General features: G+C 47.8%; 1 protein-coding gene across 1 annotated transcript in view; it reads left to right on the top strand.

Annotated features, from left to right (window-relative positions):
• The window catches only part of LOC148896579 (tumor necrosis factor receptor superfamily member 11B-like), a 51325-nt gene that overhangs the window by 21256 nt on the left and 10023 nt on the right, over positions 1-20046 (top strand). The window contains exons 2-3 of the mRNA XM_088999164.1: positions 11530-11757; positions 17654-17798. Coding sequence (XP_088855290.1) covers positions 11530-11757; positions 17654-17798 — 373 coding nt within the window. The remainder of the gene's footprint in view (positions 1-11529; positions 11758-17653; positions 17799-20046) is intronic.

Below are 20046 nucleotides of genomic sequence, written 5' to 3'. Positions count from 1 at the left end.
TTCAGTGTGATATGGCAGGCTGTGGGTAATGTTGCTGTCGCTGAGACGTTTGTCAAACGGACGATGGTTCAGACCTCTGTACCGGATGAAATTTACAGTGCGAACAACCACCTCCATGACGTGGTCCATTTTCAGCGACTTACAACACAATGCCTCCTGGTACAAATTACAGTGAAATGTCTAGAAACGATCTCCTCCATTAAGGGCTTGTATTTTGTCTTTGAACTTTGTCGCGACACCTGCTTTCTTTCCGTCCATGGACGGCGCACCGTCTGTAGCCAGGCTGACAGCGCGGGACCAGTCCACTCCAACTCTGTCCAATGCAGCAACGACAGAGTCGAAAATGTCCTCGGCTGTTGTGGTGTTCATCATTAGCACACACTCAAGAAACTCTTTAGTAACAGTCAATGTCTCATCAACTCCTCGAATAAATATGGCCAGTTGGGCCACGTCTGTGATGTCAGTGCTCTCGTCAATTGCCACGGACAATGCAATAAATGACTTGACTCTCTGTTTCAATTGACTGTCTAAATCTGCCGATAGTTCCGACATCCTCTCTGCTATAGTATTCCTCGGCAGGCTAATATTGGCAAAAGCTTGTCGCTTCTCGGGACATACAAGTTCAGCCGCCTTCATCGTGCATCGTTTAACAAAGTCACCGTCGGAACACAGCTTCGATGCTAATGCTATTTCGCTAGCAATTAGGTAGCTGGCTTTTACCGCTGCTTCACTGACTTCTCGGCTCCGGATGAAAGTTGACTGCTGTTTTCTCAGACCCGCCAGAAATTCGTAAATCTTTTCTCTTCTCAGTTGTCCTTGCAACCCGACATATTTTTTGCTGTGAAGAGTCTCGTAGTGGTGTCGAATATTATATTCCTTCAATACCGAAACTTGTTGCCAACATACATAGCACAAAGGTTTTCCGTACATCTCTGTAAATAAATAGGACGTGGTCCATTTTGCTTTGAAAATTCTACACTCCTTATCTACTTTTCTCCGTTTGTATAATGACATTTTGGCTAATGAGGGTGTAGCGGAGAGGTAATGACCAAGGTATTAACAACGCCGTAACAAGCAGCAGATGGCGCATTGATACCGTCTGCTGTTTTCAGTCTGTCTCAGTGATGCGGCTTGTCTTCTACCCTGATGGAAAGAGTGTGCCCCTTATCGGATAATCCATGAATTGCAGCGAATTAAAAATATTAATTCCATGTCTTTTATGCATTTTTTTCCACTTTCAAATTATGCTGCGGGCCTGATTAACCTCCTTGGGGGCCGGTACCGGCCCGAGGGCCGTATGTTTGACACCCTAGATCTAAACCCATATCATAAGAAAATGTGGAAAGAAAAAAAAAAACAAAGCCAGGACACAAACCAAACAAAGAAAACGAGGTACAACATAGAAAAAAGTAATTATATATATTTTTTAAAGGACAAAACACAGTTCTGAACAAATTCATTCCAAAATATGTTTTAGGCCCATTGTTGATTCCATACCACAGTTAATACTCCAAAACACACTTTGGACCTGGGATGCAGAGAGAACAACCCGTCAAATTTGACCCAGATTTATTATTGAGGTAGTCGGAAGCGTGTTGTTTGAGATAAGCGACTTAAGAAGAAATACAAACATGCAGCAGAGAGGGAGGTCAGCGGTGCATGGTGATAAAATAGTAGGACGGAGTGTTTTGTATTGCGGTGGTGGATGGGGAAAGCCCAGGAGTAACCTCCGACAATTACTTTAACAAACAGCAGCCAGGAGAGGCAACCACAGAAAGTACCACAGCCATAACAAATAAATACACATATGGATTGTGCGCACATGCAATACATTATCCTACACCTGCATGACATGTGAGGGAAGGTGCTTGCTGGATTTATTTCGAAGCAAATGTGGGAGAAAGCATGTAGTCACATGTGACCACACAAGACAAGAATGGCCCATTTAACGATGAGGATGCATCTCAGCCAAGGGGAAAGTCCGCAAAGCCAATGCTGCAACCGAAAGGAAGCGAGCTGTCGGCTGTCATCTGGTCTGCATGTGTCCTCCACGGTCTGCATGGCTGCATGGCTGCTCGCTAACCGTCTCCTGCTCCTTACCAAGTCTACGACGAGCTGTTCAATAAGATTCACATCCAATTAGAAAATGAACAAATAGGCTCACTGATTATAGCAGGGTGATTCTCGAGTTGGGATAAAGTGCACCACACTGCCTAGTTAGTACTGCTGTCTCACATTCACCGACTTTGGGATGTCTGCCTTCCATTTTCTGTCTGGACTTTCTTCTCCCTGCGTTTGGATTCTCCAGTTTTTTCAAACAGTCCTCTAATCATTATATTAGTTTTAGTGACAGTTTTCAATGAATAAATCTCAAGAGCAAAGTCTCCAGAATTTCGTGGGTATATGAGCTGTGGCTTGGCTTACGAAAATGTATGATGAATGTTGTGAAATAATGGACTAAAAGTACATAAGCATGCATATATGTATCCATCATATTACTTTTTTTCCAGTAAAAATAGTACATTATACTTGGAACATCATATATATATTTTTTATAAAATAGTTCCTATCGTCGCATTATGACATTGTTTTGAAAATATAGAAACCTTTGCATGTATAGACAGCTACTGTATGTTATCTACGTTATTTTCTGACATGATTAATTGACATTAAGATTATCAATCCGTGTATTGATCAATCAACCAACTTCATACATAAAAATGCAACTCAAACTGCTGTCCAGTTCAAAGAAAAATTCTAAATTATGAAATAAAAAGATGGACAATCCCGCCCCCAGACGGTGCCCTGGAAAACATTTGCTGGACCCAAAAAGGTTGAGAATTTCTTGCATGCTTTAAGTTCCTTGTAAATGTGAAGTAAAGTGAACGTCGTTGGGAAAATCACATCGGTGGCCATGCTCTTTAACTTACACTCTCAAGACAGGGGATACCTTCAGAGACATCTCTCGCATTGTGGTGTCACGTGCTTTCACCGTTCCTCTCAATTTACATATCTATAAGTTCATTGCTCACATCAGATTGTAACAGAAATGGTTCCCTTTTAGTGTCACAATGAGGTTGTTTTTTTGGCCTGTCACCTGCTGCTTTGTTTTGAAAAAGTACTCTTCTGTAATTTATGGACTTTTACGTTTCCTCCTGTGTAAATCTAATTGTCAGCTTCATCCTGATTGTTTCTACCTGTTGCCTGTTCCCTTGTGTAAAATAGCCATGGTCCTGTGCCAGTTTATTTTGTTCTTGTTCAAGCACTCCTGGTTCTTGCCACAGATCTGACCAGTTCTTTCCTTATTTTCACAGCCTTACCTTTTGGCGTTCTCTGGACAGTTGTTGACCCTTTTTACTTTGTGCTCTGTAGCCATGTCCTGTGTCCAAATCTGGTTCTGACAGTTTCTTGATCTTGCAAAGTTTAAAATGGCTTGCTTTAGATGTGCAATGTCAATCGTTGTCAGTGAAATTCATTGTATTTGTGCCGCCACACTGAAATGTTTGCCAGAAAAGCAAAATGGCAAGTGAAAATCTTGAGATGTAGTAAAAGAAAACCACATTTGTGGACAGCTTTTGTAGTGTTGGAACATTTACAATGTCCTCAGCTTTCAAAAGCAGCCAAATTGGAGGTGTGCCTGAGATACTGGGTGCAAAGCCGGCAAATTGCCTGGTTGACTTCGCCTCCCCTTTCCCAAGTGACATTACACCCTGATTCAAAGGGCTGAGGCGGGAACATTTTTTCTTTCATTTCCGTGGTGAAAGACGAGTTCCAGCTGGTAATGTAACAGTCAGCATAGAATTGGTGAAATTTGTCCATTTGGGAGAGCAACTTGATCTCATAGAAATTGGTCTTCCCAAATTCTACCACTTACAGGGTGGGAACAACTGTTGGTACAAATTTCATTATGACGCCAATTGGGGGAATTGCTAGGGTGACTGCTCTTTATGATCGTTTGGACTATGTATGTTTGAGCAACAAACATTAAGTACACACCTGACAACGTCACTATGCCGCAAATCTAGTGGTTGGATGTCAGGGCCTGCAAGGCCTTCTCTGCTGGCCTAAAAATATCAGAACCACAGACTAATGTTGTCACGTTTTGCGAAGTGGTGATGGCGGGTGCGGATCCCAAAAAGCAGGCCGGAGGGAGCAGGAGGTTGTTTGACAAATTGTATTAAAATAAAGGTCAGCAGGAACAAAATGTAAAACATCAAAATCATCTGAACAGAAAAAATACAAAGTATCAAAAGAAGACCAAAAGTAAAAGCTCGCCAAGGTTAAACAAACACATGCACAGCATACACAATGCATGCAACAAACAATGAACCGACACCGGATGGTCGTGCCGTGAGTCCTTTTAAGTGTCACTGATTAAAACGACCAGCACCTGCGAGGCTGCAGGCAGGGCTGACGTCGCTACCCGTTGGTCGCCAATCCGAACGTGGCAGTCCGCCACTGATCGGGACGACCAGCACCTGTGCAGGTGCAGGCGGGGCCGACAGCGCCACCCGTTGGTCGCCAACCAGATCATGACAAATGTGAATTATATTTTGTCCATGAATTCTTATTAAATAATTCCAAGTTTTCTTTCAGCTTCCTTTTATTTCATTTCCCGTGTTGTTCTGCTTCCAGACATGTTTTCGTATTTAAGCATTTGACCAATCACATTTCAGCCATCATTTTTACTAGGGTCAGAAACCTACCTAGATACCTTTACAATCCTTTCTGCAGGCTCTGGAGCATACAAATTAATGGCGATTAATGGGTTTATCGTGATCATTCGTCCCTGGCTCATCGCTTCTACGGGTGTTGATGGCAGAGGATGGTTAATTCATCAGGAAGCCAGGTGTTGGACAGAAAGTTAGTTTAATCTTGAAGACAGCGTAGACATTGTGGGAGGTCGGCCGAGGAAGAAGCAGGAAGGAGAGAGAGAGAGAGAGACGGACTGGGAGAGCATTTATATGACAGACAGGGTGCGACACAATAGTATGTGACGTAATGGGGTGTGACATCATTTAAAGGAAGGCAGGATGACGTATCAGGAAGTCCAAACCAAAACGAAATGATGCAAAAAGATGTTTAAAGATGTTCGTATAGCGAATTACCCCAACATATCCCCCCTGACGAACATATCTAACATCGGTGGAGGTGAACAGAAATAAGAAAGAAAAAAAGAAAAGCAAATCACAAAATAAGACAATCACAATCTCAAATTAAGTCATGTCATTCGCTACAATAGTCAAATATTCATGGCATCCTGGATGGTGATCACCAGGACCACGACGAGAACAAAATTGTTTGTAGCATTTGTCGCAAGCAGGCCCCAGGGTGTTATACGGATGAGCTGGTGACTGGGAAAAGGTGTGATCTGTCGACGCAGCTCCAGTGACTTGCATCAGGAATTTCCTTGACGAACGATGTCCTCGTGAATCCAGATGAAGCTTGTGGCTGCTTAGACGGCTAGCAGCTCCGCAACTGTTCCATCCCACGTTGGTGTGGCTCACATCATTCTCTTCAGACCGCAGCTCTGTCCTGTGGCGAACAAAAGAAGACTTATGCCAGGTCACATGTCGACAGGATGGTTTCATTCTACACATCACACTTTCTTGGTGTTTCTTTCCCTATCAAAGTCTGTCTAATCGTTTAGGGTCTGCAATGCATTCTCTCATAGAAAAAGTAGTCAGTCATTGTTAGATGTTAGTTGGTTAGTACATGTTAGTGGTTAGTGAGTGTGCATTTCTGGAGGGCACAACTTTCTTGGGGAATGACATCGCAGCCAACATTACTCATTAGCAAAAGTGAAAATTTTGGTAATGGGGATCTGAGCTGTCATCACTCCCCCCTGTTGAGACATGAAAATTCTCAATTTGCCAACTGGGAACGTGTTTGCATGGAAAACACGATCCATCTTTGACATTGCACAGATCATCAATTTGTATAAAACCATTTGTCAATTACTCTTCCAAAATTTTGGAGGCCAATTTTGGCATGTCTCTCAACACCTGCATGGGAACCAATTCATGTGGCATGTACCATGAAAATTTTGTACGTAGAGCACAGCTTCTCCTGCTGTCCTCTGCTGACACCCAAGCAAATCATGTCTGCAAATTTTTTTGGGGGTAGACATTTGCATGTCGCCACATTGTTTGGGTGGAGGACAGCCTTCTACAATTCTTTAGCACAACTTGACATGGTCAGCAAACATAATGGCAATCTGCGTAAATGGTCATCATACTCGCTTTTTGTCATTCAGTCGGAGGGCACCAGTTGACAGTCAGTTTCGCTTCTGCATAGGACATCCATCCGCGCAAACCAGTTTCATCTCCGCTCACCCTGGCATGGGTTCCCCAGGAGTTCTTCCCTTCTGAAGAATCTCCTTCTCCCAATTCTGAAAGAAGCTGGTTAGCGTGGAAACCCTATACAATATAATATCTGATTCCGCCTGAATCTCTGACTGAGACCGGTGTCCACTCAATTCATCTGCCAATTTCACTCTTACCAACCTGAACGGCGAGAAATTCCCCTGCACTGCAGTCAATTACTTTAATGTTCACTGCATTCAATTTATAATAATAATAATTCGTAATCAAATCAATCGCAACAGGTTACCCTGCCTTTTTAGTCGTAACTATAAACTACTTTTGAACTGACAAATGTCATCTGTACGCAAAAGCAGCCAGAAGCTAATTTAGCATTTGCGGCTGTCTTAATAAACATTGGATTTCCGCCATTGCATCTCCAACGTTGAATATTTTTCATTCGATCAAGCCTAATTCTCACAATTCGTCGCTGGCTCGATGGTTGGATGAGAAACATTTCAACAACACTCTGAAAGTGAATCGAAAAAATGTGTCTGAAAAATTCAGCGGGAAAAATGTGCAAAATAAAACCTGTCATCGATCCAAAATCATTAGTTGGGTGTGCCAAACTCTAGATGTGCAGATATGCAGTGCATTACACTAGCCGTTGCGGCTTCTCGTGTCGGATCTTATTGGACAATTGAAACAGGGATTAAATTTTGTTTCCAAAGACATCAAGAATCAAAATGCAGTTCGGATGCGAGAACTGTGATTCAGCAGCGTCTGCGCCAAGAAAATAACAGAATGGGTGGATGCAACTGGCTTGTGCGCCTCACAGTTCATCAATTCGTCCTGCAAATTGAATAATTTCTCAACCACCATCCTAGCTCTGTTTGCGAATTGTTGCGGTCCACATCAACTGCACAAAAAGCATAATGAAAAAAAATAGTCATCATATTTTGCAAATCAACCTTGTCCAATTTATATCGTCATCAAATTCAATATGTATATCATATATATGAATAAAATCATCTGTTCATTGACTTCAGGGGGAAGACAATTGTCAGGTCAAAACGAGTGCAATGATCATGTCACGATCATTTTTTAAATAAATCTATGACCTTTTCTTTCATGAAAAGTCCCACGATATTAACTGGTGTATCTCTTTTAAGTAAGTAATCACCAGCGAATCTAGTCACTTTGACCTTGCCAATTTCCCCATTGTGGGACTACTAAAGGCTTTCTGATTCTTAATTGCCAATTCCATCCAATTTGAGATAAATGTTCTTGTCATTTAGCCTAATTTCCCTGACTATTTCATTACTCTTTCCAATTGAACTGTCATTTACGAGAGGTCAACACAGTGGAATGTGGTGGGGGCCCCAGAATTGCCTGTGGGTGTTAAACCACTCTTTGAAGTTTTGTGCTGACAAAAACCTTAATAAGAGGCATCATAAATAACTCTGGCTTCTTTCAAATGGCTTAATCAAGCCATATACAAAACTCAACAGCTAAATCTAAACGTCAATGCCACGTTTTGCGAGGTGGTGATGGCGGGTGCGGATCCCAAAAAGCAGGCAGGAGGGAGCAGGAGGTTGTATTTGAGAAATTGTATTAAAATAAAGTCAGCAGGAACAAAATGTAAAACATCAAAATCATCTGAATGGAAAAAATACAAAGTATCAAAAGAAAACCAAGATTAAAAGTCCGCCAAGATGAAACAAACACATGCACTGCACACAATGCATACAATTGCATCCAACAGCATACAATGTGTTCAACAGCATTCAATGACATTTAACAATTACCCGACACTGAATGGTCATGCCAGGTGTCCTTTTGAGTGTGACTGATTGGAAACGACAGGCACCTATGCAGGTGCAGGCGGGGCTGACAGCGCCACCCGTTGGGCGCCAACCAGATCATGACAGTCAATAATCCTGTCATTTTATACAATGAAAACATCCCTATATAATGATTTAGCAATCATCATCACAATTACATATAATTCCATTTTGCAGTCGCCCGAAGTCAGATCACAAAATTACTTGTCCCGATCGCAGACAAAAATATTGGAATCCTGACTTCAAGGTGGTCAATTCTCTTAGTGAAAATCTATCCAAGTCTTTATCCAAATTTATCCAATCTAACAAAAAATACTTTACTTTTGCCTTCAAATTCACTCAAGTTCGGCCTCTGTTTATTCATTTCTTTGTTGGCTTATTTATTTGTTCATTCAGTCTAATTTGCCTGCCTATTTAATTTACTTTTTGTTTCAAGTGGACGGTATTCATCAAAGAGCTATGGGAAAAACAGTGTTATGTCAATCATGAGGACGTCAATCTTGCATAGTTGGGCAGGTTTTCCGATGTGACGGGATAGTCATGTGGGTGCCCCCGCCCACCATTGAGTCCTCTTGAAATGAAAAGGCAGTCTCTTGTTCTGTGAAAGATGAGAGACTGGGCGGCAGATTACATGCGGCAGGAACAATGTTTATTGCACAATACGTTTGTGAATGTTAACGCAACCACCTTATTCCTTTTCTTTCCGATTATTTACCCATTCGACGAACGAATCAATTTGCCGATCCTAGAATGCGGCTGTGAATCTTCCCCCACCCCTTTAGGGCAGAGAAGGAGCAGGAGGGCTGGGCCGCCCGCTCTCTCTGGGCAACCCCCCCCTGTCCCCGATGTTCCTTTGTCTCAGCGAAGCTCACACCCAGGGTACCCCACTGTGTCAACGTCTTCGCACAAGCAACGCGCGCACATACACACACACACACACACACACACACAATGCACGCACACACACAGAAGCACACAAGGGAACACACAAAAGGGACACACAGACGGCTCCTCCAAAATGCCCCCCACCCTCTTAGCTGACCCCTCCCTGCCCACACGGCTAGCAATGCTGATGATGCGCTAGTATTGATGAATGCATTAATGTTACGAGAAATCCACGATCTATTGCCGCTGCAATTAAACAAAAACAATAACACTGTAACCGTCCGGTTCAAGATAAAAAAAATCAATCTTTCTCCAGCCCTCACGCGTGATACGAGTCTGACAACCGACTAATCCACAGTTTGCTCAGCGTCCGGAAACCGACTCATAACGCGAATAGGCATTATAGAGTTAAACGTATTAGGTATACGCCCACAGAGCTCGGCTAGAATTGGTCTACCTTACCACATTCACCTGCCCTCAAGCTCACCGATGCGCAGATTAACCATAGTTAGAATTCTTTTGGCCGGAAAAATTCTTATCAATCCATTTATCCAACATAGCTGCGTGCTAGCGGAGCCACTCACCCGTGAAGACAATCCTGAGCGACGGACACCAAGAAGGGAGGGGCGGCCCACTTGAACACACTCGAAGGAAAAAGAGGGCTTCGTCCACTGGAAGAAACACGGGGCACACTCCCTCCCCCCTCACGATGTCATCAGCTAGGACCCGGAGTTTTCTCGGCACCAATAATAATGGGTTTATCGTGATCGTTTGACCCTGGCTCATCGCTTCTACGGGTGTTGATGGGAGAGGATGGTTAAATCAGCAGGAAGCCAGGTGTTGGACAGAACGTTAGTTTAATCTTGAAGACAGCTGAGACAGTGTGGGTGGTCGGCCGAGGAGGAAGCAGGAAGGGAGAGAGAGAGAGAGAGAGACGGACTGGGAGAGCATTTATATGACACTGTGCGACGCAATAGGATGTGACGTAATGGGATGTGACATCATGTAAAGGAAGGCAGGATGACGTATCAGGAAGTCCAAACCACAACGAAATGATACAAAAAGATGTTCGTGTAGCGTGTTACCCCAACAGCGATTAAACAGTTGCTTTAGCGAATCAGAGTTTGAGTTGGCAACCCAAGGCCTGCTCGAAGGTGCTGGCAACATCAGAGTTTTGACAAATTATGATTGGCTTGTCACATGATTGGCTAGTCACTAGCCAATCACAGGATCAGTAGTCGCTAGTTATAAGCAAATACTGGCCAGAGCTCGCACACTGTATCTGAAGTGAGCTGCATAAGAAAATATGTGTTTGTGTTGATTTAATAGCGGTTTTGTCAATCCACAATGGCTGAAGGAGGAGAAGAAATGGATTTCGTTGCAGATATACTGTTAACGCCAATTTTAAGACGGACTTTTCAAGAATGGATGGCCATCATTAAGAAAGGTTGGACAACTCCGAAGCTAGAAAAAATAGCAAATGGTATTGCAATTTTATGTGGTTATCGTGAATCCAGACGTTCATCAAATTCGAACAGTTTAACAACAGTATTTCTTAAGTTTCTTCAAGTCACAAGTTATTTCCTGGCCAATGACATCCTGTAGTGGACATGTAGTAAATCACACCACACGTAGCTGTGGAGTGATTCAGACGTCACACTACTGAAGGCCTAGGAGTGACATGCATGGCGCGCCACTGCGAAAATTATAAGCTAATACTGTGAAAAAAGGCTAATGTGTACATTCAACAAAAATCACTGCAACGTCGCGTGTGTTTTGTTTTTTTACGTAGTGTTTTGTCTGTTTTGTGTGGACTGCAAATGATTGTATTAACCCACCACTGTTGCTTGAAACTGGCTCTTGATGTGTGGAGGATATATACATGACATTCAGTAAGTATGTAACGGTGTGGCAATCATACACATATTTTTATAGATCAAAAGATTTACTTGGTTACTTGATTTCACATTTGATGGTTATCAAGTACTCCAGAGGCCCAATCATTTGGGAAAATAAGCTAATATGTCAGTTTGTCTCCTTCAAACAGTCTCCATTTGATAAATCGTTTAGCATATGATGAAAATATGCCAAAGGCGCAGTGAAAAATAATGCAGACTAACAGGCACAATGAAATCACACAACAACCATTACAGCTTGTTTGGCAGCAATACAATATGACTAATTGTTACTTTAAAAGTGCCAGTAACTCAGTCCACCAGGAGCAGTGATGTAGCTCGTGTATGCAAGGATTCATCTCTATGAATGATTTTCTTCTTGGGTTCTTTAAAGCACAGTAATTGGCTGAAGGCCAGCGAGTCTCCAGCAGCTACAACTTTACAGCTCTGACCTTTTTGTCAACTCGCTTTTACTGGAAGCCTTTGGGCAGTCCCTTGCTCCAACATTCAGAAATATTTCCTGCTTGAGCCAAAAAAGGCTGAGATGTGCTCGAGATAGCCTTTCTCTGTCACACATTTTCATCATGTTTATCCTTGGTGCAGTTCTTCACAGCTTCCCTCACCTGGGCTTTCCAGCAGCAGGCTGAACTGGCAAAGTACCAGTACCGCGACCCGGTGACCTCTGACCTCCTCCTGTGTGACCAGTGTCCCCCTGGCACGGCCGTGAAGAAACATTGCACTGCTGACAGAACCACAGAGTGCCAAGCCTGTCCGGAGAGGCACTTTGCAGACAGTTGGCACTGGGGACATTCATGCCAATACTGCACCTTGGTAGGTAGAGCGGTGGTAAGTAATGAAGTACAAACACTTTGTTACTGTACCAAAATATGTATTTCTCTTTATATATATATATATATATATATATATATATATATATATATATATATATATATATATATATATATATATATATATATATATATATATATATATATATATATATATATATATACTGTATATATACTGTATATATTCAGGATTTATTCAAGGTTGCAAATGTTTGCTGAACATTTGCATTGAAAATTATCATGGTTTCCTTCCAACAAGATCGAACTGATAATGTTGGAGAACATCTGCTTATTTTGGTCGTTCTACTTTCACCAGAGTCCTTTTTTTATACATAAGCACCACCCAAGTACAGTTTGGGCACTTTTGCCACCCCTGGGTAGAGTTCAGGTAAAAAAGATACATTTGTCGGTTGATTTTGGTTTTCAGAAATACCTGTTTTTTTTGTTTAAGACTGTCACGTCACTTGAGGCTCGAGGGCTGGGCTCGAGTGACGAAAGGAAAGCGGGGAGTGTGGATCCAAAATACACGGCGAGACAGATACTCGTATACAAAAGTCTTTACTGAGGCACGCATGAAAAAATGACAGCAGGATGAGGTTGAGGGAGATCGGTGACAGCTGATCTGACGGCACGGAAGTAACAGGGTGGCTTTCAGAATACTCCGACGGCGCCTGAATGGCACGATCGGTAGATATAGTCAGAAGGCACAATCAAGGGAATGACAATCAGCTGTGGGGACCCAGGTGCGTGATGATGGGAGGGGCCGTCTCCCGGGAGCAGCGGAGGAGGTGACAGGAGGGGCGGGGCGCGCCCAGGACGGCGACGAGATGTGACAGTGCCCCCCCCTCAACGGACGCCTCTTGGCGGCCCACCAGGTTTGGAGGGGTGAGCCGCATGGAACGCCCGGATGAGAGATGGGTCGAGGAAGGCACGGGGTGGATCCTCATGGTCGGGTGGCAGCCTGGAGGAGCCTCCACTGGCTTGAGGAGGGAAATATGGACGGGGTGGATCCTCATGGTGGGTGCAGGATGGCCTCGATGGCCTCGATGGGGAAGGGACCCGTGAAGCGTGGGCCCAGCTTGGCTGAAGACTCTGCCAGCCGAAGGTCCCTCGTCGACAGCCACACCTCCTGCCCGACCTGGTAGTTGGGTGCCTGTCGCCGATGACGGTCCGCCACCCGCTGGTTCCGGGATGCGGTGCGTGTCAGGGCGTCCCTGGTCTCCTTCCAGACTCGGTGGGCCCGTCTGAGGTGATGTTCAATAGACGGGACCTCCACCTGGCCCTCCTGAATGGGAAACAAGGGCGGCTGATAGCCACAGGCGGACATAAATGGGGACCGACCTGTGGCTGCGGAGACCAGGGAGTTGTGGGCGTACTCCACCCAGGGTAGGTGCAGGGCCCACGACGCCGGGTTGTGGAGGCACACGCACCGGAGGGCCGCCTCCAGGTCCTGGTTCTTCCTGTCCGTCTGTCCGTTGGTCTGGGGATGGTATCCAGACGACAGGCTCGCCGACGCCCCTAGGGACCGACAGAAACGTTTCCATACCTTGGACACGAACTGCGGTCCCCGGTCCGACACGATGTCCGTCGGAATCCCGTGGAGACGGACGACGTGGTTAACCAGGAGTTGAGCCGTCTCGATGGCGGACGGCAACCTGGTTAACGGGACGAAGTGGGCCGACTTGGAGAATCGGTCCACAACGGTAAGGACGACCGTCTTGCCACGGGAGGGGGGGAGGCCTGTCACGAAGTCGACGGAGATGTGGGACCAGGGTCTGGACGGTACCGGTAGCGGCCGGAGGAGTCCTGCCGGGGGCTGATGGGAGGCTTTCCCACAGGCACAGGTCGGGCAGGCCTTCACGAAGAGGGTGATGTCCCTCCGGAACCCCGGCCACCAGAACCGTTGGGCGATGAGTTGGATCGTCCTGTTGACCCCCGGGTGACAAGCTATCTTGGAGGTGTGCCCCCAGACGAGCACCTCCGTGCGAAGAGGGGGGGGGACGAACAGGCGATCCTTAGGACAGCCCCTGGGGATGGGGGTCGTCCCCTGGGCTTGCTGTACTTTTCTCTCAACCTCCCACCGCAGGGCACCCAGGATGCGTTGGGCCGGCAGGATGTTGGTGGTGGTCTCCTCCCTTTCTGCCGGCTCATGGATGCGGGATAGGGCATCGGGCTTGGTGTTCTGTGACCCTGGGCAGTAGGTGAGAGAAAAGTTAAACCGGGTGAGGAAGAGTGACCATCGGGCCTGTCGCGAGTTAAGTCTCTTGGCAGACCGGATGGCCGCCAGGTTCTTGTGATCCGTGTAGACGGTGAAGGGGTGTTTAGCTCCCTCAAGCCAGTGTCTCCATTCCTGCAGGGCCAGGACGACCGCCAGCAGTTCCCGATTGCCGACGTCATAATTGGCCTCGGCGGGGCTGAGCCGGCGGGAGAAGAAGGCGCATGGGCGTAGCTTCTGGTCGGTGGGAGAGCGCTGGGAAAGGACGGCCCCTACTCCGGACTCGGATGCGTCAACCTCGACCGTGAACGGGAGATCCGGGTCGGGATGACGCAGAACTGGGGGGTTAGTGAAGGCAAGACGGAGGCGGTTGAATGCCCCCTCAGCGTCGGGCGTCCACCTGAAGGGGATCTTTGAGGACGTGAGGTTAGTGAGGGGGAGTGCCTTCTGACTATACCCGCGGATGAAGCGGCGGTAGAAGTTGGCAAACCCCAAAAACCGCTGAAGCTGTTTGCGCGTCTTCGGGATCGGCCATTCCACCACCGCTTTAGTCTTAGTAGGGTCGGCCCTGAGCTGCCCCCGCTCCACGACAAACCCTAGGAAGGACAGAGAGCGGACATGGAACTCGCACTTCTCTGCCTTCACGTAGAGCCGGTTTTGCAGGAGCCGCGCCAGGACCCGTCAGACGTGTTGCCGGTGCTCCTCTGCAGAACGAGAGAAAATAAGAATGTCACCCAGATAAACGAAAACAAAAACATTGAGGAAGTCCCTGAGCACATCATTGATCAGATTTTGGAATACGGCGGAAGCGTTCGTGAGTCCGAACGGCATCACCAGATATTCAAAATGTCCTAATGGTGTTTTAAATGCAGTTTTCCATTCGTCCCCCTCCCGGATGCGGACCAGGTGGTACGCACTGCGGAGGTCTAATTTAGAAAAAATGGTTGCGGACTGAAGGGGCGTGAAGGCTGAGTCCATGAGGGGGGGGGGGTATTTGTTACGGATGGTGATGTCGTTCAGACTCCGATAATCGACACACGGACGCAGGGTTCCGTCCTTCTTGTCAATAAAGAAGAACCCTGCGCCCAGCGGAGACCGTGACGGCCGAATGAGTCCCGCCGCGAGGGAGGAGTCAACGTAAGTGCTCAGGGCTTCCCGTTCCGGTTGTGAGATGTGGAAAAGTCTGGAGTCCGGTAATGGAGCCCCTGGCTGCAAGTCAATAGCACAGTCATACGGTCGGTGGGGCGGCAGGGATTGGGCGTTGTCCTTGCTGAACACCTCCCGCAGGTCGTGGTAGCAGTGTGGCACGCCCTTGAGGCAGATAGCCTCCGGCGGTCCACCGCGGGAGGCGTCTCGCCCTGCCGTAGCCGACCGTAGGCAGTTGGCGTAGCAGTAGGGGCTCCAGCCCTGAATGGTGGGACCCTCCCAGGAGATTGACGGGTCGTGGGTATTGAGCCAGGGGAGACCCAATACCAACGGCGCATTCCGGGAGGGCATAACTAAAAATTGGCGGTGCTCGACGTGGTTCCCCGCGACCCGGAGTATGAGCGGGGCCGTGAGGTGGGTGACTCGGGCTAACAGTCTGCCGTCCAGGTCGACCATCTCCTTTGGGGGGTGGAGATCGATCAGCTGGCAGCCCAACGAGTCCGCCAGCTGGGGGTCAATGATGCACCCGTCGGCCCCAGAGTCCACTAGGGCCCGCACGGTTTGGGAGCTGGACGGGCCGATTAATTCGCTGTCCAGCTCCAACCGCGTAACGGGGGTCGTGGATTTGACCTCCAGAGGTCGCTGTGGTCGCCGTCTTGACGGGGACTTGCGTGGACCTGAGGTCTTCGCCTGGGGGCCTTGGGTGCGACGAGCCCCGGGGGTAGTGTGGTCGTCCCCCCCCCCCCTACGATCATGGGTTCGGGGGATTCCTCCAGGCGCCGCACACGCTCGCTACCGGGTGTGGGAGATCTGGACCGGCTGCGTGGCTGTCTGGGCCGTCGGTCGCGCTGCTCCCTCTGTCGCTCCCGAAGGCGGTGATCCAGGCCGATGACTATGGCGACCAGGTCGTCGAAGGTGGTGCCCGCGTCGCGGGTAGCCAACTCGTCCTTGAGGTCGGTGTTCAATCCGCAACGAAACACCCCCCTCAACGCTCGGTCGCCGTAGCCGCTGCCAGCGGCCCGGATGCGGAAGTCGACGGAGTATTCCGCGGCTGAACGGGCCCCTTGGACGCAGTCCAGTAGTCTCCCCTCCGCTTCGGACTCCGTCACCGGATGATGGAAAACCCGGCGTAACTCGGCGACGAAGTCCGGGTACGAGGTGCGCAGCTCCGGTCGGGATTCTCGGATGGCCAGCACCCACGTCTCGGCTTCTCCCGTGAGCAGGCTGGTGATGAAGGCTACCTTCGCCTCATCGCTAACGCAGGCGTATGGATGTTGCTCAAACACGAGCGTGCACTGCATTAAAAACTGAGCGCAGCGCCCGGTTTCGCCTGCGTAGCGGGAGGGAAGAGGAAATTGAGGAGCGTGCCTACTCACGGGCGGGGAAGACTTGGCCGTGAGAGCGGAAATGCGTGCCTCAGCCGCCTCGAAGCGTTGAGCCAGCATGGTGGTAATTTGGCTGATTTCCGCGATGGCTCGGGCCAGCTGGCTTGAACGCTCCGCTTGCTCGGTGAGGGCGGCGAGATATCTGTCTTCGCCGGCGGGATCCATAGGTGGTCGGAGTATTATGTCACGTCACTTGAGGCTCGAGGGCTGGGCTCGAGTGACGAAAGGAAAGCGGGGAGTGTGGATCCAAAATACACGGCGAGACAGATACTCGTATACAAAAGTCTTTACTGAGGCACGCATGAAAAAATGACAGCAGGATGAGGTGACTGAGGGAGATCGGTGACAGCTGATCTGACGGCACGGAAGTAACAGGGTGGCTTTCAGAATACTCCGACGGCGCCTGAATGGCGCGATCGGTAGATATAGTCAGAAGGCACAATCAAGGGAATGACAATCAGCTGTGGGGACCCAGGTGCGTGATGATGGGAGGGGCCGTCTCCCGGGAGCAGCGGAGGAGGTGACAGGAGGGGCGGGGCGCGCCCAGGACGGCGACGAGATGTGACAAAGACAAACACGCACACGCACACACACACACACACACACACGCACACACACACACACACACACACACACACACACACACACACACACACACACACACACACACACGCACACGCATACGCACACACACACACACACACACACACACACACACACGCACACACGCACACACACGCACACACACACACACACACACACACACACACACACACACACACACACACACACACATATATATATATATGCGGACTCCAGTCTGTTACTTCACTTACTTGAACTGTTCAGAAATTTCTCTGACGTCGTCTTCATATTTTTATTCAGCTTTCGTTTTACACTCCACTTTTATGGTTTTCCCCAGATATTTTCCTGATGTACATACCTATTCTATACTGTGTTTTTTTCCTAAGACCACAATGTTTTGTCTGCATGTCTTTCATGAAAATGGAGGTCTAAACCTGTGGTGTGTAAGGCAGCACCTTTGTGAGCGGCACTGCGTCTCCAAAAAATAATTTTCACATTCCTCACTTAGAGGCTCGTGACAATGCTTCTGCTGTCTGTTCTGTGTTTAGGTGTGCAAGGAGAGACAGCTGGTGAAGCAGGAGTGCAACAGCACCCACGACCGAGTGTGCGAGTGTGCTGCAGGTTTTCATCTCGTGGTCGAGTTCTGCATCACACACAGCTCATGCCCACCCGGGTATGGAGTGACAGCTTACGGTAAGAGATTCTTGTGGCCATTTTTCAACCTAAACAAGAAGCAAACGATGAGGTTCCATTGATTATTTATGACTACTTATTACGAAATGGTAGGTGGTGCAAATAAAACTTTTTTTTAACCTGTGTTAATCTCCAAGCCGGCCTTGCATGTTCTCCCCGGGCCCACATTCCAAAAAACATACATGGCAGGCTGTTTGAACACTCTAAATTCTCCATGGGTGTGAGTGTGAGAGCGAATGGTTGTTTGTTTCTGTGTGCCCTGCGATTGGCTGCCAACCAATTCAGGGTGTCCTCTGACTATTGCTCAGAAGCTGCTGGGATAGGCTGCAGCAGAACTTAACAGACATTAAGTGGTTGAACCTCCTCACACTCAACCGATAACTTCCTCAATGTATTCACGTTTGGATTTGCAGAAGCATTCAGAAATCAGGATGTAGTTATCTTTTAAATTCCACTTTGTACATGTAATTTTCCTATTAGGACCACTCACTTTATGCTGATGTGGACGTTTGAGCTTTATGAAGCATCATTTTCCTATGTTTCTTATCGGTTCCCCCTGTGACTTGCACACTGGAGTCCTTATTGGATCATTGTGGTTTGCGTCGACTCTTATTTTGGAAAAACAAATCCATTTCTTCTTTTCTTTTTGCATTCGACACAGGATGCCTCACTTCCTGCATCTATGACATTTTCCCTCTCTTCGTTTTACCCTGTAATTCACACGCCGCCATAGTAAAATAGGAGACAACTTTACTCGACGTGGGACAGCATGACTGGGGTTTCCCCTTCCTTAATCTGCCATAGCTCCTTATGCAATGGGCAAAAATGTGGTTGAAGCCTTAAGACCACAAAACGAGGAAAAAAAAACAATCCTTTGCCGCCTTGATGTGACTCAGCTTCTTAACCACTTAATGTGTCCTTTTAGTGTTGACTCTGAATAGCAGATTGGATTTTTCTCTCAAAAATGTCAAAAACACACAGCAGGTCCTATAATCGCTTACAACATGCATGGCAGGCTGACTGATCACTAAATTGTCCCTAGATGTGAGTGTGAATGTAGGTCGTTGTGTGCCCTGCTGGCAACCAATTCAGGGTGTCCCGCGCCTCGTGCCCGAAGATCGCTGGGATAGGCTCCAGCACCCCCCGCAACCCCAATGAGGATAAAGTGGCCTGGAAAATGGATGGATGGGCATGTCGTAATTTCAGACGCAAGCTTCCCTGAACTTGTTTGGGAATTTGAAGGGAGACACAAAATCAGGGTCCCAAAGTGCCAACTGAACATATTGTCCCTAGATGTGGGTGTGAATGTAGGTCGTTGTGTGCCCTGCTGGCAACCAATTCAGGGTGTCCCGCGCCTCGTGCCCGAAGATCGCTGGGATAGGCTCCAGCACCCCCCGCAACCCCAATGAGGATAAAGGGGCCTGGAAAATGGATGGATGGGCATGTCGTAATTTCAGACGCAAGCTTCCATGAACTTGTTTGGGAATTTGAAGGGAGACACAAAATCAGGGTCCCAAAGTGCCAACTGAACATACTGTCCCTAGATGTGGGTGTGAATGTAGGTCGTTGTGTGCCCTGCTGGCAACCAATTCAGGGTGTCCCGCGCCTCGTGCCCGAAGATCGCTGGGATAGGCTCCAGCACCCCCCGCAACCCCAATGAGGATAAAGGGGCCTGGAAAATGGATGGATGGGCATGTCGTAATTTCAGACGCAAGCTTCCATGAACTTGTTTGGGAATTTGAAGGGAGACACAAAATCAGGGTCCCAAAGTGCCAACTGAACATATCTATGATCTTTCGAACCAATGTAAGATCACCCACCAATGGGGGGCCGCTAACATTTCTGTATGAGAATCACGAAACACTGGACGTGAAGTTGTTTGTGCCAATGGATGGTCCTCACATGAGATTGATGTTGAGATTGGTGTGGGTGCTGTGCCTCAGGGATGGGAAGGTTGTGAATTTGGGATACATCGTCAGTAGTGTGCCAAAGAATCATTGGGTGTTTCGGCCTTTCATCACTAGACACCCTCATCGATGGTGGCCCGCGACAGGTTGATCACGCCCGCGCTTGTGTCCCATGCCCAATCAGATGTTGAGAAGCTGGTGGTGGCGGGGGGGGGGGGGGGGGGGGGGGGGGGGGGGGGGGGGGGTTGTGTCTTAAGTTGCTGTTCTATGAGCCCAACAAGGGTCCTTCCTCGTCATCCTCTTCATTCATGGCTGCTTCTTTCTGCCGCTTCTGACCTAAC

The sequence above is a fragment of the Hippocampus bargibanti genome, linkage group LG06 (assembly GCF_051943395.1).
Source record: "Hippocampus bargibanti isolate YZ-2025 linkage group LG06, ASM5194339v1, whole genome shotgun sequence".
NCBI classification, from domain to species: Eukaryota; Metazoa; Chordata; class Actinopteri; order Syngnathiformes; family Syngnathidae; genus Hippocampus; species Hippocampus bargibanti.
This window is presented reverse-complemented; position numbering and strand designations above follow the sequence as displayed.